General features: G+C 31.0%; 1 protein-coding gene across 1 annotated transcript in view; it reads left to right on the top strand.

Moving 5' to 3' along the window:
• Positions 1-22,562, top strand: part of brun (trafficking protein particle complex subunit brun) — a 69,785-nt gene that overhangs the window by 13,165 nt on the left and 34,058 nt on the right. The window contains 12 exon segments of the mRNA XM_076504910.1: positions 1,072-1,897; positions 8,042-8,072; positions 8,074-8,320; positions 10,366-10,490; positions 11,193-11,261; positions 16,158-16,229; positions 17,259-17,387; positions 17,642-17,711; positions 18,975-19,068; positions 19,769-19,945; positions 20,236-20,387; positions 20,730-20,815. Of these exon segments, the coding sequence (XP_076361025.1) occupies positions 1,072-1,897; positions 8,042-8,072; positions 8,074-8,320; positions 10,366-10,490; positions 11,193-11,261; positions 16,158-16,229; positions 17,259-17,387; positions 17,642-17,711; positions 18,975-19,068; positions 19,769-19,945; positions 20,236-20,387; positions 20,730-20,815 (2,078 nt within the window).

Raw genomic sequence — 22,562 nt, forward strand, 5'->3', positions numbered from 1 at the left:
AGTGGAGCAGTTTTCAGATTTATATAATTCTGAAACAACTGTCATGCTTTTGGCTATGTGTTAAACATGTTATCTCAGCTTTTCAACATCGCATCAATGTTACAAAAGTTTGCAAGGGTCATAAAACTTCATGTCTAGTAAAATAATATCCAGATTTTTCCATTGGTATGAAGTTATACTGCATTTTTTTATTTGAGAAATGTCCACAACATTGCCCCTATCTCCATCTAATGCATCCCGTGGACACCCAGGGTTCCTCTTTATTTTTGAATTCCATCTAACAATAAATAATCATATCTTTTAGGACAAAAAATTATTATTCTCCAAATGTAAATAATAATAATATTTGCATCACAGGAGGGATTTTTACCCATTTACACTGTGATTTGTTACTCCTTATGTAGATGATTCAAAATATGCACATTGGAATTTCTTCCTGTCAAAGTGGTACTTCAATTTTAACTGAGTCTAAGTATGGCTGTGAAGCTGTTCACTACCTTCATAAACTATCAAGAACTGCTAAAATACCAGTGCAAAGAAAACTATTACAATTTACATTTTGAATATTCTGTCAGATTTTTGTTTTGAAATCCCACAAATTGCAAGGGAGATGTAATAGACTAGTGGTAGATCATATGTGAAGTGAATGTTTGAGGTATAGTTTTCTCTTTGTTTTTTTATTAAAAGAAAAAGGTAGTTTTATCTATTGATATCTAGCTTCTGGCTTAATTTAATTTTAATGTTTCTTATTTGTTAAAATTTTTTGGCTATCATACAGTCCATGTTAATTTGCCAGTTATGGGTTCTGTTGTAGAATTTAAAATTCAGAACTGTTTATACAAAATTTATTATGTAACTTGAGTTATTCAGATAAGTTTGTATAATCCTTAAAAGTTGTATGTAATGGATAAAATTATTGTTAATCTTGTTTGCATGATATAGCATCAGGTACTATGTATTATGAAAGTAAATCTTATGATAATGTAATTAATGTAGCTCAATCTCATTATTGTATCACTTTTTTGATGCTATGTATCTTATTGTGTTTATACAAGAGTAAAATATTTTCAGGTAAATGTGGAAATCAGTCAGAGTTGGAAGAATTATGTAAATATCACAACTTGCTGAGGGAAAAGTATGATATAACAGTATTAGATTCCAGATGCCTGGTGTTTGGTATTCCATCAGGCTCTTTGTCACCCTCCTCTAGCCACAGTGCAAGCTCAGAAAAGTTTTCTCAAGATGACCAGAATTCTCCAGTTTCTGTTCATCTCAAACCTGATCAAGATGGCCAACTTTTATCAAGCATGGAGGAAAGCCCTGAAAAACTCTTTGGAACAGGATTAGAGCCAATTCCAAAAATTGGAGAAAATGCAGATGATAAAGATAGTGGAGTCTTTGATCAACCTTGTTCCCTTGCTAATTCTGATTCAACTCGTATCTCAAGCAAAGATCCTTTAAGCATACTCTCAGAAACTCATCATTCTTCTGAAGATGAAGAGAATACTGATCATCAGATGGGAAGCTCAACATTTACTGTTGATAGCTGCCAAAGAGATATTAGTCCAAGTAGTGAAGTAAGCACACCAAGTTCAGGAGAGAGTCCTTTTGGAGGTTTCAGTGCTTTTGTTGATTTTACCAATATGTCCTCTTCATTAGGGTCAAGAAAACTCATTGTTCCTCCTACACTCAAGTCCAAAGGCACCCACTGCATTTTATACAATTCCATAGATGATTGTGACTATCTTGAAGAAGATTTAACTGAATTTATTTCCTCCCTGTTTTACGTTGTGGAATCCAAACGGTTAGATCGTTCCTTTGAAAAACAGGACAAACTTACACTGTTAATGGCTCCTTTTGAAAGAAAGGATTATGTAGGACTAGATATGGATGGAAGGTGAGTTAGTTGGGTGTTTTGAGTTTTTATATTGTGTCAAACCAAAATTGTTCTGATACATCAAGGTTATCCTACTGTTGGAGATCTAATGGTTTATAGTTGATAAATACATTTACCAATAAATTACTTATTTGCAGAAAATGTGTTTAGATTTTAAAGGTTGCAAGCAACTATTGTTTTGCCCATTTTTTAACTTTATACTTATTACTTAAGTAAGTGATACAGTAGAAATCCCTGATTTTGCCTTTGAATAACAATGGAATGCTTGAGCAGTTAAGTTTTATAGTTTTGTACTTGTATTATATATTCTAAAAGCTTTATAGAAAGACTTAAATCAATCTTTTACAAATTATACAACTTGTAGTTATTGACATGAAAATAGTCATTAAGTCGAAACAACCATCATATGAAAGTTCAGCTGAATGGGCCTAGTTTAAAACAACAGATGAATTTAAAATTAATTTGTGTATGTTATTTGATATAGAAGAAGAAAGTTTCCAAGCTATGCCAAAGTAAGTGGTAAAAATTGAAAACTTTATATACTATGTATTTACTCAGTAGTCTCAGGAAATTAGGAAATCTATGCCTTATCCTCCACAGTTTTATTTTGTGATTCAACACTGTTTTGTATCCTTATTTCTTGATTCAAGATGAGTTGAATGTTTCCTGGTGGAACAGTGGTAAGTCTGTGGACTTACAACTCTGACATCCAACATGTTGTTTTCATAACAATAAACTTTGTTGGAAGATTTTCAGGGTTACCATTTTCATTAATAATAAGCTGAAACTATTGTTAGTATTCACATTGGTTAAATTGTTGCCTTGTACATTCATCCCTATTGTCATTGACATGTTATTTTTCATTGGCTCCGAGCTCATTTGAGGATCTCAACCCCTGACATCAGTTCCTATTACATTGGTTCACAAAATAGATTTTATCCATGTCCAGGAGTTCTGCTGCTCAGCTGGAGTGCTGACATCAGTGTCAGTGATTATTGTATGCTTTCATGTTCTGTGGGGGCTCAGTACCAAGAAGTTCTGAACATTTGGTAACCTTAACTATGGATACATGGGCACTACAAATCCCTGAGTCAGGGTTATTCATTCAGCTCACACCTTTACACCATTATCTGCCCATTTTGTTGGGGTTTCCATTTCCCATACATCCTTGGATTTTGGGAATTAATTCTATGGCTGTCAAAGGTTTGTTGATGTGGGTGCAGAGAGATAGAGTCATGCTATTTCTTTCAGGGTTTTGTTCCTGTTGGTTGTTGGACCTAAGAAGACAGGAGACTAGGACCTAGTCATCAATTTTTCTCTTGTAGATCAATGCCTAAGTTCTCCAAAGTTCACAAGTGACTAATTCCTCAATATGAATTGATATTTTTTACTAGGATTGTGAATATCCAAGTTTAGTGTCGTTTGCTCCTATCTGAACATTTACCATAGTGGCGTGTTCTGCCACAATTACAATTTTTTGTGCAAAAGGATCAGGTATTGTATGTAGTTCAGGATTTTTTCCTTCAGATTAATGTTGACACTGTATGAGTTTTGCCAATTCATTTAAACTTCTTATTGTCACCTCCATTTCCTAGTCCTGTGCATACACCCTTGAATGGTAAACTGGTTATTGTTGACATCAGTTATTAGAACATTTCACCCAGATTCCTCTTTAAGAAACTATTTAGGTAGACTTCAGCCTCAGAGCTGATATATTTATTTTTGTTGTTAGTCTGGATATTTTTATTTAATCACATATTTCAGCTTGGCTCAGAAGATTCCCATCCTGCTCCTTGCTATGGAATAGGAAACCTGACTTTTACTCACCTCTCCTCTGTGAGCATCACTTTAATCCCTCTTGTTTTGGGATTAGTGCACCGAGATTCTTTCAGTGGTCTTTATATGACAAAAGGACCATAAACATCGATTTTTTGGATTCTCTAGTTTTATTATTCACAATCATTGTGGAGAGATTTGCACTGATTGTCTATAGGATGCTTTGTCATTCTACTTATGTCTCCAGATTGGCTCTTCTTCCTTAAACACTATCACCCATGATAGGGGATACATTATTCTCACAGATTCATCTCATCACAATTTCTTACTTCTGTGATTGGCCCGGCATGGCCAGGTGGGTTAAGGCGTGTGACTCGTAATCTGAGGGTCACAGGTTCAAATACTAGTCGCACCAAACATTCTCGCCCTTTCAGCCATGGGGGCATTATAATATGACAGTCAATCCCACTATTCATTGGTAAAAGAGTAGCCCAAGAGTTGGCAGTGAGTGGTGATGACTAGCTACCTTCCCACTAGTCTTACACTGCTATATTAGGGATGGCTACTGCAGGTAGCCCTCGTATAGCTTTGCGCAAAATTAAAAAAACAAACAAACAAAACAAACTTCTGTGATCAATCAGACAGTTTATTCTTTCTTATGTCCAATGAGGGTTTTGAAGGCTTTGTTGCTCTCACAAATACCCCATGTAGCTATCTTAACCACTTTCACTAGAGGGGCTCTTATTTTCATTGCTACACTTGTCTCTTCTTTACCTTTTAGGGTCTTTTTACCTTGGTTTCATAGGATCCCACTCTGCAGCAAGTGTTACTCTGAAAGATATGCTCTAATCAAACCACAAATTCAATACACTTTACATATTGCAACAGGCTCCTTAAAAATGAGGTGTTCTGTAAGACCACTTGGAGGCTGACTGAGTGGTGTTACTGTACTATGCTGTATCACCACTCATGAACTATCATGAGTAAATCATAAGGAGATCCTGCCTGCCCATGCCAATCATTGGATTGAAATAAATTGGGCTTAGTTTGTTTTTTAGCAATTTAGGAAACTTGGTTCACTTATTGCACTGCTTTCAGAGCACTGTTCTGTAGGGCTCCCTAACATGCATTATCTCCCTGGTTCTACTAGTGGAGTTAAGTAGCCCTTACCATACCAATTTTCCAGTCACTGGTGGTGGCTTTTCTTCCAGAGTTAGAGTGAATTTCCTCCACTTTATGAGAAGAGGGTGAAGTTTGGGGTTGTCTACATGAGTCCTTGGATGATTTTTTTTCCATATGTTTCTGTGAGAGGCACCAGCCTAAGTGGGAGCCTACTTGTAAAAACGTTTTCACATTTGATGCTCAGCTATTCAGTTGGATTGAGAGTGGCCCTTTTTTTTTTTATCAACATTTATCAATATCAGTATATTGTTCATAGAAGAGGGCCCATTGCCTCCTTGTAATTCAGAATGCAGAGTTGTTCCAGTCCTTGGTTTCTTAGTTGAGTGCAGCTTGTTCCATGCCCTCCTCATAGTTCTGGGGGTAAGTGGAATTTACCTTGCCCACATGGTTTGGGAGCGAGGATGAGTGTTCATAATTTCAGACCATACAAGTTCTGTTTCTTCAGGTTGAGGTGTTACCTTTGGGGTTTCTTCAGGTTAAGGAGAAGGTTTGTCCCTTTTGATATTGCGTATCTTCTCATTATGATTCTAGTGGCTATGGACACATCACTCTATAGCTACACTCTATAATAAATACATATGTAGATATATCTTGCTCTCCAATTGCCATAGCTACCAACTTGGAATATTAGGACCATGAATCTAAAATTCCAACTCCAAGTAGTGGAACCTTGGTTAGCTAGTCAGAGTCTGGCTATTAGTGGTGGTAAAACATATAAAGTTCCACCCACAGCACATGAATTAAATTCTGGTTGAAGAGCATACCTTTTCTGGATGTAGTGCAGTTCCCCTGCTAGGGTACCAATCTTTGTTGACACACACATTATCTAGGCAGATGGCTCCTGTATATATAATACCTTCACTAGCTCCCCCATCTTCTTAATGTTGGATTTTAGCTGAAGTGATAACATTATCTTAACAAGGTGTTAAAATACAATACCAGGATAGAGGGGCACATTGACATAAGTACAGTGTGTCATGAGACAAATATTGCCAAGGGTAATTAAGTATGGCATAAAATACTGGAGCAAGTGAGAAAAATAAGACTGATGCTTAGGTGAGTATAGGAAGGAATCCTGGCAGTCAAGTAATAGTTGTAGTGTGAAGGGAGATAAGTATTATTGTAATTACATTTTCAATTTAAGAAAATGTTAACCTCTGTCTCAAAAGTAATGACTATTGCAAATCTAAATGCATACTTGGCATATGGATGTTTTGGATTTGTCCACTTACCTGACTGATGTTACTACATCTGTTTATAAATGTTATGTAATTATCAGTTTTATTCATCACGAGTTCTGATTTTACAGAATATATAACATTTATATAATTGGTTATTAGTGCTAATAGACAGCTGCACTGATATGAACCTTCCTTCTTGCAATTGGTCCATATCTCAAAATCATGTGCATAATAGTGTGACTGTAAATTTCATAAGCTGGCCAAATCTGTTGATATTTTAATGGGACTATGGCTCAAAAATATTGTTAACAGTGAGGGTGCCTAGCTGGTGAAACAATGCATTCTAATCTTTATAAGCAAAGTATGTTTGATTAGCTGTGCTGATGGTTGAGTTGGTGTTGAGTGTTACCATAAGTACATAGCTTACTGTGGTTTAAAGTACTATTTTACCATAACTACATAGCTTACCATAGTTGAAAGGTATCATTCCATAAGTACATAGCTTACTGTGGTTGAAAGGTATTATGTTACCATATGTACATAGCTTACTGTGGTTGAAAGATATTTTACCATAAGTACATAGTTTACTGTGGTTTAAAGGTATCATTCCATAAGTACATAGTTTACTGTGATTTAAAGGTATTCTGTACATGCAATACTATAAATTCACCTTACCCATGTTAATTAAGTTTAATTTACATATCTATTGACACAATCATATCTTTATACTTCCAAGAAGTACCAAAACATCTTCAATGGCACTCCATAAGTGGAGGAAGGAGAACTGATCTTTGACCATCACTGAACTTATATCTAAACATCTTTATTACCACATACCTACTTCTAAATTTTAAAATTTATAATTTTCTTTAACAGAATAAAAAATGTCTTAAGTTTATAACCAGAAAATGTTTTTATTATTAATTTCTTGATATTTTCTTATGTTGGCATCATGCCTAAATAAGAGTTTGAAAGAGTTTGTATTACCAATTACTTTAGTTAGACACCAATTTGAACTCTTCAGGAATATGTTCAAAGCTTGTACTTTTAACTAAAGTGTGGCTTGCACAGAGAAAAGTTGTTAAGCTTGAATTAAGAAGACAATATCAAACAGAAAACAAATGTGGTGTATAAATTAACTTGTATATAGGATGTGGATTAATACAAATAGAATAAGTGTAATAAAAAATTATTGTTTAGAAAATGTGTCTTCTTAACACTGAAATTGAAAGGTGTAAAGAAACGTGGAGAGAAGTGTGTGCTAAAATGACAGTTACATTTATTAAGTTGCAAGAAAAGTTAGGTGTATTCCAAAATAAAAGAAATTATACAGATTATTACTTAATGTTTGTACATTTCTATCTCAGAAAGTTGTTATTGGTTGTAGTTAATCTGTTAAGCAATATTTAAAGAAATGAATTGTTCTTTCATAAGTATAGTTATATTGTGTTTTGAAGTTTTAAAAAGTTAAATACAGTTTATCAACATAGTAAACTTAACTGTAGTAAAATTTGATATGAATATCTTTTTCTCTTAATACATATGAATCCACCATTGCCAACTTGTGGAATAATGAAATTGGTTTAAACTGACTGACAAAAATTACTTAATTTCTATAAATTATAATTGACTATTTTTTGGTCCAGAAACTATAATTTTGCAGAATTAGTATGTTGTAGCAATCTTTTTTTTTGTTTAAAAACAATTTTTTTTTAACAAATGTTGTCATCAGCTATTTACTTACATTTATGTAGCTTTCAATGTTTAATACAGCTTCTAAGCACTTCCCATTGATCATAATTTCACGTTGAGCCCTTTCACTTATTTGTTGTTTCGATAAACCACAATATATGTACAATTACTTTTTCTTTTCCTTGAAACTCTTGGAGTATGAGTTATCTTCCTTCCTTATCTAACATACTTTTTTTCTGATTTGTATTGTTTTGATGTAGATTTTTACATAAAATATCAATGAAATTTTGTGAATATAATCTTATTGTTTTAGAAATTATAAAAGGCGATGTCTGGGGCGTATGAAAAAAGCATATTGGTGATCTTGCCCTTCAAGCAGGCTTACCTCTGGAAGCATTGACTATGTATGTTTCTGCAGTGGAACAACTAAAGTCTGTCAATGATTGGCTGTGGCTTGCAGCTACATATGAAGGCCAGTGTTCTGCTTCAGCAATTCTCCTTTATCCAAATCTAACTTGTGCACTGCCACCCCTTCAACGGAATTCCTCATTCCCAGTGGGTATTCCTAATGCTGGAATGAAAAGTAGATCAGGTTTGTTATGTTTAATTAATAGATATTTTGTAAGCTATAAGAACAATGTGTAAAATATTTATTGATACCCAGGTTATATTAAAATTTTTTATTATAGCTTTAATGAACTGCAGGAATTAATAAGTAATCTTTCAGTGAAACAAATAAGTCATAAGTTCCGTTCGGATACTTTTGGAGTAACGCAGGCAGGAAAAATAGTCTGAAGTGGAGGACAGAAAATTCTATCCACTTGCAGAGTTAGGTACAATCAAGACAAGTAGGTATTGATGTATGACAGCACTTGTCCAGAAACTTGATAATTATTGATGTAGTTGTATCCAAGAGCAGAACACCAACTGGATGAAGACATGTTAAATAAATAAGTAACGATCTTAAAGAAATAACTGTCATTCTCAAGAAGTAAATGCTTGTTACTGCAACATTGTTATCATAGTTGACTTCAACTGTTATTTTCCTTTTGTTGGACAGTTAGTTTTCTTTTAAATGCCCTTTAACCATTGATTTTCCTCTGTCTTTTTATCCTTGTTGCTTCTAAATGTCACATTATTTCATCTCTCCATCTCTGTGTTTAGTTTCATAATAGTCTTTAGCTAATTTTTGTATTTCATCAGTTACTGTATTTTATTTATCATTTTCAATTAGTAAATATTGATATGTTTTTCATGCAACAGAAAAAATTGGCTTGTATGGGAAATTATGAGAGCTCATGTATGACATCAAGGTTTGGCAAGTATCAGAGATGGCTGTTATAAGTTGATTTGCAAGATTGTTATATTATTTAGCATATACAAAAATTTTACATATTTCATTTCTTGTATTCTATACCAGTTGTAGTTTTGAAATAAAATATTTTGTTTGAAGGGGGTTGTGTAATTGAGTGTAGGAATGTAGAGGACATACTTAGATGTTTGATTATATTTATTAATATAGATATAAAGGTGTTACTTGCATTTTCAAACACTGCAAGTCAAATAAACAAAACAACCATAAAAACTCCCAAATACAAAATAAAGAAACAAATATAAGCAAATGCAAAATTAAAGAAGCCTTATTTATACAAGTCAAGCCCAAAATAACTAATACAAGGAACACCTTTATACCTATATTAATAAATATAATCAAACATCTAAGTATGTCCTCTACATTCCTACACTCAGTTACACAACCCCCTTCAAAAATATTTTGTTTTCTTCACATATAATTGCAGAACAAACACAGACAGGCTTGATCATAGACATGCAGTCAGTCTGCTTAGGTTAAAATTGTACATTGTAGTATCCCAGTGAACAAACTACATCTTATAAAGTATTGTAATGTAATGAATGTTTGTATATGGAGGGGAAGGAAATAAAACAAAAATTATAAACTAACCAGAGTATCTAGCTTTACTCAGATTACTACATCAATATCTTACTGTATCTGTGTGTATTTTAAACCTATATTATATATGAGAAAGAGCCAAAATCTTTAAGTTTTTGAAAGTAATATTAATTTTTACTTTGATATTCTATTTTTTATTTTCTATTTTACATTTATATAGATGGAAAATAATTTCAAATTTATTACTCTTTGTTAATTTTGTTAACCATCATTACTTCTCACAATGAGAATATTTCCTAACATTGATCTGTTTCCTTTAATAATGACATTCTCTTTGGTAGTTCTGTTGCTATTTTCCAGCAGATGTAATATTTTAAAAACTAGGAGCCCAAAATAGGAAGTTGTGTTTTTGTGGATTGCATAGCATGTATTTCCAAATATTCAGTTAAAATTAGACTTTAATTTAATCTGAGGTTAGGAGTATGGGGATATTTGTTGTCCAGTTTCACAATACTTTTCTTGTCAGCAGTGTTGTCTTATATTAAAAAATACAGTGTATTAGATTTTTACTCATGAGGAGAAATTAGTACAATTGAAATACTTAAGTATTCTGCAGGCTATCAGTGTATTGTCTTTTCTTTAACTGGTACATAAACATGTAGCAAAAAAATTGGTTCATGTTTGTGGCTAAAATATATATACTAACTAGTTAATTTCTGTTGTAGCCTCCAATACTCGGAGCTTGCCAAATGGTCTAGATCCGACAGAGTACAAGACTTTAGGAAAAAGCATTTTAACACCTGAGGAAATTATTGAAAAGTTTAAAGAAGGAATTTTTCAGTACAGCAAGGTACAAGTTTTGTTAACCTGAAGATGACCTAAGAAAGTTGAAACATTCTATGCTTTATTAGTGAAAGTGTTAATACCCATACCAGCTGTCTGAAGGTACAAGTTTATTCTTTAATACTTGTTATCCAATTCAAAAATTCTTCTTTTGATGGAGAATTAATGAGAACTATATAAAATAACTAGCTTGTATGATGATGATTCCCATTTCATCTTGTTAGAAGAAAGGGTTAACTTATTCCTCAAAAACTTAAGAAGATGATTTAAGACCAGTCCATTCTATTACAGATTGATGATCATAAAAATTGGCCTGATACAGTAAGAATAAAAATAACAAATGTTTGGTTTGTCATGTTGTATTTTTAATACTTGGTCATGCTTTCTGGCTTATTTAATCCACCATTCACTGTTCATGATTTTGTATAGTATACGTATATGCATATATTGTAATGTATTTATAACATGCATTAAGTCTTGACTAGATTGTATAATAGTTTGTTGCCTAGCTTTACTTTCTTATGAAAATAAAGTATTTTGCCTAAAACCGTTTATCATTTGAAGTTTTGCAGGTAGCTAAAAATTAATTGTTCTCAAAGCAATTGTAACTTGTATAAATTGATCCTATCTGAACTTAAAATTCAAAAAATCTGTTGTTGTTTTTTCATGAATAAGAAATAAGGAACTGTCTTTTTATTTATATTATTAGTTCCGAGGAGCAGCATTTATTGAGGCTGAATGTAGTATCAAAGCTGTCCGGGTGCTGATTTTACAAGAGGTGAGATATAGGTGCTTACAATATGATTTGTTTACAGGTTACCATAATCTTTTGACATTAAATGAAGAGTTGTTTATTTTCTTCCCCTTCAGAACAGAGGCTCAGTTATGATATGCTTTTTAATACTGTCTACACTTTAAAGCTATGGGAATTATTATTAATAGCTGTAAATTTCAGACCTGCTACTCCATTAAAAATATTAACTTAGGCAGTGATTGTTACTGGTCAGCGCTTCTAAATTAGTGATAGTGATGCTTGAACTTTGGAATCTGTGATCTTTTTACTTCATAGGTCACAAAATGTCAAGGAGATTGAAAATACCAAATACATATTTCTAACATGATGAAAACCTGTATTTACATTAAACACATACACCTTGCTAGCGGCATCTCCTTACTGTTTGACATGTCAACTTTATAATTGCACCAAATTTTATAAAATAGTTTTAACTACTAAAGTCTTGAATTACGTGATATTATTATACATGTTTTTATTACATAATCTAAAGTGTTAAAATGATTCTTTTTTGTAAGTTATGTTAAACCTTTGCAAATTTAAATCTGATTGTGTGGTGCATTGGAAAATGATTCTAATGGTTTTAAATGCCAAAATTATTAAAGCATCATGCTGCTGATTTAATTTACAATCTTAACAATTTGTAAAGAATATAACAAAATTTTCAAAAAAATTCTTAATCTTTTTTTAATCTTCTGTGAATGGACTCAGTCATATGTACCAACATTGTAACCACCACAAAACCACAATTTTCAATGTAGAAATTGTACCTTCACAAAATTTGACAAGCTTTTATTATACATTACAAGTCTATTATACATAAAAATTGAGATGTTTAAATTAAATATATTTACCAAAAATTTGTCTGTGAATTTACGAAGCAATTACTAAGTCAGTCAGAGTGCAAGGTGATTTTTTTTAAGTTAAGGTAAAAATACTTTTTTTTCAACTTACAGTTTTTCAAAATTCATTTGCATAACACCTACAACTTTATATTTTAGTTGATATATTTTCTCTACCCTAACACTATCTGTATTAGCCATGGTCAGTTTTTACAGACTTTTAATTTCTAGATTGATTACATATTGTAACATCTAAATACAATTATTTATTGTAATGTTTTGAGTTCTTTAACCTATTCACAACTGTTTTCATATAATTTTATTGCATAATAAAGCAACAAATCTTGTGAGAGGATATTACAAATTACAGTAAACAAAGTTATTGAATTAAAACAAATGAATGGAACATACTCATTTTTCATGGATAATTTTTTTTTATTTTTAGTTTAAATTATATTATCAAACCTAATAAATTTCTAATATTTACATTGTAATTACTTTTATAAGAAATGTATATATATAGAAATTTAGAACTTGTATATAGGTCTTGTACTTTGCTGTTAAAACATTCATAAAAAGTTAACCCTAGTGTTTGGTATGGGAGTTGTTAGTACTTAATTTATTTCACTTAAAATTTGCAATTCAGAACATAAAGTAATAACAGGAACAAAAAACTTTTACAGAACATACTGCATCAGTTTCTTTTAGTATTATTTTTTTCCCCTTAATAGGCATTGCTTGCTGACCTATTTACATTGCTTTTCTGAAGTAGCAAAGTTGTTAGGCTGAAATCTGTAAATTGAATATTTCTTTTTGGTGAAGTTTATAACTATTGACTAACAAAAATTATGTTTACAATTTAAATGTTGATTAATATGTGTGTGCATGTGCTTATATGTTTATTTTGCCAAGTGTTTCTAGAAGCATTAACCCTCTTGCTATGGTCAGGGGTCAAAGGACATTTTATCACATTTGTAGACTTACATTCAAAATTGTATTGATCTATTGCTTTATGAATGTATGTCAGTAGGTTTGGTATCAAAATTGTAGATTATAAATTATTTTAATATTACATGTTAGTTAATTTTTTTTACTTGAAAGTAAACATTGAAACAAAATTCCTAAATAACAATTTTTGTGTGTAATGTGGTATGTTAAATGCAGCTTTGAATTAAATACAAAGTCTGTAATTTCTTAGGAATTAAAACTAATATTGACAAGCTGGAATATAAAATAATAACCTTGTGTCTTTTCTGTTTGCTAAGATATTACTAAATTAATGAATCAAACACAGTGGATCCCACCCACCTTTCATTTTTGAAAATACTTGCTAACATACCTTTACTACTATCTATAATGTATGAATAACCAGACAAAAGCTCGGAATGTCCCCCACCTGGTTCTCTGAAAATGCAACAGGTGACAAGTTCACTAGATTATTTCTTTGTCTCTATTCTCAGAAGCCAAGGGGTAAGTGAAAATGTTATTTGGAAAAAAAACAAAACTTTTTGCCCAAATACATTTTAGTTATTACTTTATAAATTATGGTAGAATTGGGCTATGTTCTTATAATAATTTCTAATATTTGATGATTTCAAACTGCATATATGAAGCTTAAAAATATGGTTTTGTTTTACTTCCTCCACATGCAAAATTTGACAAGGCTTAGCAAATTAGAGCAAGTTGACAAATAAATACAAAGTTTTTAAGTAGAAGTAAATGTTTTCTATATTTCTTATTTACTTTTCTATGTTTTAAGAAAAATAATTGAAATATGAGAATGTTTGTAAATAGTAATAATATATATGTAATGTATTATAACTGAAATGTGACCATTTTACAAAGTACTGGTTCATTAGAAGAAACTGGAGACAGGCCACTTTGCAAAGGCTAGTTTTATACTGTTACAATAATGTTAGTGCACATGTGCTACATCATTACAGCTTTTGTAATGTCAGTAAGATAAAAATAGTATACATATATAATGTTAGGACATTTAAGCTATTTAGATTAAACATTTTTGGTTTCTTGTTGTAATTTGTAGTCATTCTACATACAAGAAAAAAAAATCGTTTTTTAATTTTTTGCGTTTGTTACAAGGTCAGTCAAATCAACCAAACCCATAAAGAGATACAGTAGTGAAAATAACAGATAGAATTTAAAATTTTTTCTAAAATAAAAAGGTTTGATAATTATCTGTAAGTTATTAGGAGATTATAAAGATTTTGCCCATGAAATTTGACAATTTGCTGATACATAAAAGTATTTTTACTCTACATACCCAGACAGTGAACATTCAAAAAGAAAAGAAATACATGAGCAAATCATTACTTAAAAAATCTTAAAAACTTTAACACAAAAATCTGATATTTTGTACACCAAAGCCTTATAATATTTTTCTGATAAGCTGCCAAATTTCTTGAAGATCTGCATACTGTGCTAAAAGTTATAGTATGAAAACTATAACAAAGTGGTAATGAAGTGAGTCACTGGAACTGATCACATAGTGAGAGAGATAACACATGATATATTAAACTTTTCTTGTGCATCATGTACATACTATGTGTGAGTTGTATCAGTGATAATTACATATTGGGTAAATTTTAATTTGTTCCAGTAGTTGAAAGTACCTTACCTGCACTAATATTAAATATTATTCAAGATTGTTTAATAGCACTCTGAAGCCATAAAAAGGTTATGAAGCTAAGTGTATTAAGATAAATAATTAAGAATTGTAATTGTCTGTTACAATCATGCTTGAAGAAAGGATATGTTGTACTTCATATTTTTGTTAATTTCTCATATCACTGTGCATTTATGATTATACTATAGTTAGTGTTAGGGTAGAGAGAAAAAGAGAAAGTTTTTACCAAAGAAAATTGATATTCATCTATAAAGTTCTAGATGTTATGCAAATGAAATAAAAAATTATAAGATGAAAGAAGTACTTGTATTCTTAGCATGAAAATCACCCACCATTCAGTAAAGGTAATGTACATTTTTCAATTAAAAAAAATTAAATATTTCTCCATGAAAAATGAATACTGAAAATCTTGTTTTTTTTTAATTATTAGTACACAACATAATTTGTAATGTTTACTACAAGATAGCCTGATGTTGTTAAGATACACTTAGTTAATTCAGAGTTCTAATGCAAATAGTTTCAGTGGTTACAAGGTTAGTCAAAATGACAAAAGTGATACTCGTAGGTTAATAATTTATACACTTTTGGGAGATCCAATATTCATTAACACTCTTTTGTACTCCTAAGGTTAAGTTCTCTGTCACTAATAACTAAGGTTAGACCAAATTTAGGAAAATAACTTTATAACTGATTTATTACAAAATTAGCATAGTAAATACAGTTGTTTCTCATTCTTATTTCAAGAAAATATTTATGAAATGACCCTTGAGCCATGAAAATAGAATTGAACAGTTTATAGTTCTGTATCATATTCTGAGTGATAACAATTATCACTTCTATTTGAACAAGGTGTATAGTATCTGTGTCTGTTCAGTCACTGTGATTGCTATCCAACACTTAGAATAAAAATTGATTGTTAGTATGTTTCTATCTTACAAGCAATCCTTTTTAATAAACTTCAGCATAGTTGTCACTTGTTTTGTACAAAGTTTTAAATATTATATCAGTGAATCTTTTTACTTTTATCTGTAATCTCATTATTGAAAAATGAAAACTTTTTTAGAATGATAAATTAAATATATATATATTGTTTCACCCCATATCTTGAACTGGTTTCACATTCTGTTTTTTTCTAAAGATATCTGCTTTGTTGAGAGATGCGTTACTTTGGTTCGTAGAAGAAAATTTGATATTTTGATTTTAAATTACAACACTTGGGTAGATTATTGCTGTACCTAATTCATAATATAACTTCCCAAAGATGTTAAAACTGAAGAATTCAACTTTTGACTTTTGTTCCAAGGGTTGTACTGTTTTTTGTTGTTTTTTTTTCATTCATCTTCAGTGACTTTTAATGATTTGATGAAAATGCTAAATATTCTATTCTGCTTTCAGAAATATCTTCTTGCATCTGAATTTCTTCAAAATCTGATTTTTATGAATATGCAGGAGAGTGATGAGGACAGGGTGAGCACATTATAGCTTAGATGTACAGCTGTAATGAGAGTTAACTTTATGTTATTTCTGCATTTTCTCTCGAAACTACATTTTCAGAATATAACTAATATGTTTGAATGGTTTTATTTGAGAATGGACAAACGTGCCACAATTAATGAAAATCGAAAATGTATGTTGGAAAAGATGCTTACGTATGACATTTGTTCATATATGAACAGAATAGAAAGCAAGCTTAATAAACTTTGTGAGGGCAGAAACAACAAACATTTACAAATTTATGGTCAGTTCTAGTAATTGAAATATAATTGTTTTATGTAAATAAATATGGGTGTATGAATACATATATGAGAGATTACATTGATGTAGAATTCTGCATTATATGTGAAGAGAATGTTAATAAAATGGCATAAACTAACAATATTACATTTATAACACGGATGTAATCAGACTTACTGGTTCAGATTAGCTGCATGGCCACAGGTTGCAGGTGTAATATTCTACATACAGCTGCAAGTAAACAAAAGAAAGGGAGACTATAAAACCAAGACTTAATTGTTGAATTTTCTATTATAAAATTTAGGTAAAAGGATAAATTTTTATAACATCTAAAATCATGAAACTTTATATTGTTTTCTTGAATTATTTAACATGTTTTATAAAACTACATGTTGTTTTTGTTTGTACATATCATTGCAGCAGTACCAGTTAAATACCACTTTTTGTGTACAGTTCATAGTTCATTAGGGTCTACTCATGTAGCACTAAAAGATAGTGATTTCTTGCTAACAGTTTTCTTACTATTATCTATTAAATGTGACTATTTTTTTAAAGTATCAAATTTTCAGAAGATTCAAATAACACTCTGTGGGTGAAGTTTCATATTATATTTTTCACTAAATATAGTATAATGAACATACAATATTTATACCCTACCCTTGACTACCTTGTTGTAGCTTCTTCTAGCATGAGAAAATAATTCTTTTTTCTGTTGTAGTCATGTTTTAATAGTCAGATGAAAATTGGTTTGGTTTCTTACAGGTTCTGAGGTTTAGTGCTTTATCCCAACTCTATAATGAGATTGGATTTCATAGGAAAGCTGCTTTTTTCAAACGAGTTGCTGCCATGCGTTGTGTTGCCACACAAAATCCTAATTCCAATTGGCAACAGGTGAGATAAATATTTATTTAACATTGCTTGAAAGATTTTTATCAAATCACTACTAATTTCATGTTTAAAGATGTGAGAAAGTAACTAATGCTTTATATGTATAAGTAGTGAATGATACCTCATAAAGTCCTGTTCTTCTAAACTGACTATATTAAAACTACTGTCAAGAGAAAAAAAGCTAATTATTTTTCTAAAGAAGTTTATTTTTACTTTACAATATTAAAGTTGTGTGGTGAACACATTTTATGTCACAGTGTTATCAGTTACTTCTACAAACTGTGGAAGGATACAAGATTTCCATGGACCCAAAAGAGTTCCTTCAAGGTAATGTTTGCTTGTTACGTAATCATTGTAAACGTAAATTTATAGTTATTAAATGGCATATATTGTTTAATATATAGGCATTAATGTTATTCAATTCTATGTTTATATTATCTTTTTTTCTTTAACATTAAACTTTGTAAAATTTTCTTCTATAAGAGCAGACTAATGTGATTATGAATGAGTGATATATATTTTTAAAATGTGTGAAGTTCCAGCCATTTCAATTATAACAAAAAAATTATTTAAAGAAAGAGAAGGATTACTGTAGGGTTTTAACTATGTTTTACTTTACAGTGTAATAACCTGCAATAGTATAGGGTAGTACATGGTGAAATAAAATGGACTCAAAACTCTACAGATATTATATATGTTTCACTAGTGTAAGAGGTCTAGTGGTATTTCTTTGGTTTGCTGACCCAAGTTTTGGTAGCCAGGTGGTTAAGGCACTCCACTTATAATCCGAGGGTCACAGGTTCAAATCCTCATCACAGCAAGCATGCTCGCCCTTTCAGCTGAGGGGCTTTATAATGTAATGGTCAATCCCACTTTTTGTTGGTAAAAGAGTAGCCCAAAAGTTGGGGGGTGAGTGATAATGACTAGCTGCCTTTCCCCTAGTCTTACACCACTAATTTAGGGACAGCTAGTACAGATAGCCCTCGTGTAGCTTTGTGCAAAATTCAAAACAAACCAAACTCAAGCTGTGGTGTTGAGCTTTGAATTGGTGAAACTGCAGTCTACAGTAGAGTATACAACTAATCAAAGAATGCATTAGGCCTCTACATCACAGATTCTCTTTTCCATTTTCATCCAGGTTATAAAAGAAAAACAAATCTTTAACATATATAATAATCAGCAAGAATGATTATTGGAACTGTCTCACACTGCAGGAATGTTTTTTACTTCTCTGCTAATCAGTGAGTTTTTTATGTCTTGTGTTTTGAATAACAAATCTCATTCTATTTCTTATCATTGATAATGATAAATATAACATTTTATTAGTTATTAATAGCAGGAATGGTAAATCCAACTGTTTGGATAAAGTACAATTTGTAAAAATTATGATTTATTGAGAATCCATAAATTTCTGACCATGACATGTTAACCATAATGAAAAATAAAAATTGAGAGTGATTTTTCAGTTGCGTACTTATCATATTGAAGTACCCATATCATCACTTATATTCATGTTAAACTGTGGTACTTCATATGTATCTAAGTTTGAAATTTTGATCCTGCATCAGTAGTAAGGAATGTATTTTTTAGATGCCCCTCAAGGCTGGCCCGTTATCCAAGTTCATATATTACAAGAGTTGGTGGGAACAGCAAGAAGTATGGGAAACCAAGCTCTTGCTGTCAGGTATTCATCTTACATTTATTAAACGATTTGTTTTGTTTCTAGCACAGCATAAGGTTTTCATTTTCTACATGAATGTGAAACTTTTGAAATCTGTTAGGGTTTATAAAATCATTATAGTTCATACTAATATCTTTGTTTCAGTGTGAAAAAAAATGCAATTTTTATTCATGCATTAATAAACCTGGCTTTAAAAGTAACAGGTTCAGTATCACTTGTCCATTTTGAAAACTTTGTATGTGAAATAGAAGAGAAAGAAATATCATAAATAGCTAGCTATCTCTGACTAATAGCCTCCACTTCATATATGCAAGGCACAGATTTTACCATTTTACACTTACAATTATTATTCTGTAAATCTGTAGGTCTGATGTGGTATGATGGTTAGAAAGCTTAACCCACAATCCGTGAGTACTGGGATTGAATCTTGTTGCCAAATGTGCTTGCCCTTTCATCCATGGTTGTGTTATAATGTGATGATCAATCCCACTATCTCTTGACAAAAGAATATCACCAAAGTTGGTGGACAGTGATGTTGATTTTCTGCCTTCCCTGTAGTTTTCCACTGTTAAGTTAGGGACAAACTTAATGCTGTGTACAACCATTTTAAAACCACCAAATTTTAATATGTGAGATACATATTTAGTATGGAATTTTAAATTGTACCATTAAGGTGTATGTTATTTTTTATTTGTACATCTAGACACATGACATTCCTGCTGCATACCATGTTAGATCACTTGCCACTATCCGATAGACGAGAGTTTTGTGCTCAGTTGGAGTCACTGACATCGAAGTGTGAAGGGGCCCCAGTCCCTCTAGCTTTAGATAATGGTTACATTATTCCTCCAGTAAACCTACTAAACCTTCCTAAAGTCAAGTGAGTTTTTTTTTGTTGTTGGGTTGTGTGTTTATCACAACAACATACTAATTTGAAAATACTGTATGATAAGGTCTCTGAATATTTTGTATCAATATGTAAGTTTTGTTTATTCATTATTAAATTCCATAAATTTAATGCAAAATTATATTAATGTAAGCATAAAAACAAGTATATATATTAAAGAGCTACTGGAACATTTAATGTTGCAGTATGTTCTGGACAAAAATATTTTTATCAGTTTGTTTTTTGTATCTGTAAAGTATTTATTTTCACTACCTTATTCACAGGTCTTTCAAACTACAAAACATGGCTCCTCATTTGAGACCAGTTAAGAAGAAAAGTGTACGATTTAAATCAGTGTCTAAGCCTTCCAGTCCTTTTATTTTTTCTCCAATTTTATCCACTACTGATAGAGCCCAAAAAAATGATTCCAAAGTTGGTAAGTAAAACATGAAAAATAAACAATGTACTTAAATCATAAAATGTGTGTTTAGTTGCTTTATTGACATCATCTATGTAAGTAAATTATCCTAATTTTAACCTTGATAATTTATAATTGCTTGCTAGTTTGTTTTTTTTTTAAGCTCTTGTAATTATGAAAATTAAGTTCCATAACATACACAGTATCTTAAGTTTGTAGGATTTTAATTCTGAATAGTAGAACATAGATTTTTAAGGAATGTGTGAAATCCTACTATGACCCTGTGAGTGTCATAAGAAAAGTTTTGTTTAACTAAATATAGTTAAATCTTTAAAGTAAAGGTGTCTGTATCTGTTTTAGATTTTAAATGGATTGAAGGAGATGTTTGTGAAGTGGCCTTACAAGTTTGTAATCCTCTTCCATTTGAGCTGAAAGTCACACATATGGTAGGTCCACTAATAATTGAGTTCATAAATGGATACTAAACTTCTCCGTCTATATGTTTATTCTGAACTTTACTCAGATAATTAATAATCAAGTGTTTGTTTGCTCTTCTAGTTGTATTTAACTAACAAAATATATTAACCCTTTCTGGACTTGGGAAGGGGAGAGGTGACACTTGTTTCTCTTGATGTTCTTTTCACAGTGGAAGTACTTATATAAATTATGCAAAATTTGACATGATTCAAATTTGAGTTATAAATAATTGTATGATGGTAACAACAACAAACACTTCTTACTTGTGTGACAGTAACAAACATTTAATTTTTGAATGTTTCAGAATGTACATATTCCATTTTCAGGAAGTTATATTAAACAAGGTAATATTTTAGGTAAAAAAAACACTAAATTTTTTCAGACATTTTTTAAAGATTTATTAAAATACTGAGTAAAAGGATGAAGTAAATTAGAGAAATGAAAACAAGAAAGAATAAGATAGTGCAACAATTGTAATAATATTATACAATTTTCAAAACAGATTTAATTGTAGCAAAGTTATGTTATTAGTTAAAGTTGGAGCTCATTTATAATAGATGAACTTTGTTCATTTAAAAGTTTAATATTGGATGATCCAGGTGAAATAACTTTAAAATTTTAAATCAGGATAGGGTGTTTGTTGTTTTCACTATGTATGTGAATTGTGGAGCCTGTAGAATGTGATAATTGTTTATCAGTTCTGCTTGATACACCTGTGACAGGAATAGCTGTTGTTTATTAGAATATTCTGTAAGGTGATTGTTTTGGTATGAAAAGAGAGGTAGTCAAAGCAGATGTTATGTGCTCTATTGAGAGAACTAATTATAATGTTACTTAAAAGAGCCCAGAATAAAAAGATCAGTACAAGTGCATTAGCTTGCATATGTTTTCTTATGAAAACAGATGTTGTCAACTGTGGTTCCCAACCTGTTGCTGTTAATAAAAATATAAACATCCTGAACTCTGGGGCAACGGATGTTGTAAGAGTGATGGTCAAATCCTATTGTTAAAGTAGAGCAGCCAAAGAGTTAGCTGTGGACATTGATGACTGGCTAACTTCCCTCTAGTATATTACTTCAAAATTAGTGGTAACTGTCACAGATAGCCCTTGAGTAGCTTTGCATAAAGTTCAATAAACAACAATAAAGTATTTTGTGAAGACATTTTATGGTCACTTTTACTGCAAAATAAAATGAATTGTATGTTTTCCTTTTGCTTTCTTAAGCTTGTATAGAAAATGTAACAACAAATTCAGTTCTTTTATTGAGTAAGATCATATTTGAGAAGAATATTAAAAAATTAACCCATTGATATTTATCTCTTTCTCTCTCTATTATCTTGTGTTTGTTATATGAAGATTTGCTATTGAAAAAGCATTATGTTAGAGGTTGGTCCCAAAAGTTATAAAAAAGGCACAAATTAATTAATTTTTAAATATATTTATTAAAATGTGGTCCATCTCTCCCTTCAGTGGTACAGCAGTATGTCTGTGGCTTTGAATGCTGGAAACTTGGTTTTGATACTCATGGTGGGCTAAGCACAGATAGCCCATCTTTGTGCCCAACTTCTAACAAACAAATGATTAAAATGTAATATTTTTATTTAGAATTTTTGTCCTAATGCTACTATGTGTAAATTAAGAAAATAAAATTGTTTATAGTAAGTTGTTTTAGTAGATTAAGTTATTTTTTTGTTTAAATTAATAAACATTTTAAG

Source organism: Tachypleus tridentatus, chromosome 6, assembly GCF_004210375.1.
Source record: "Tachypleus tridentatus isolate NWPU-2018 chromosome 6, ASM421037v1, whole genome shotgun sequence".
NCBI lineage: Eukaryota > Metazoa > Arthropoda > Merostomata > Xiphosura > Limulidae > Tachypleus > Tachypleus tridentatus.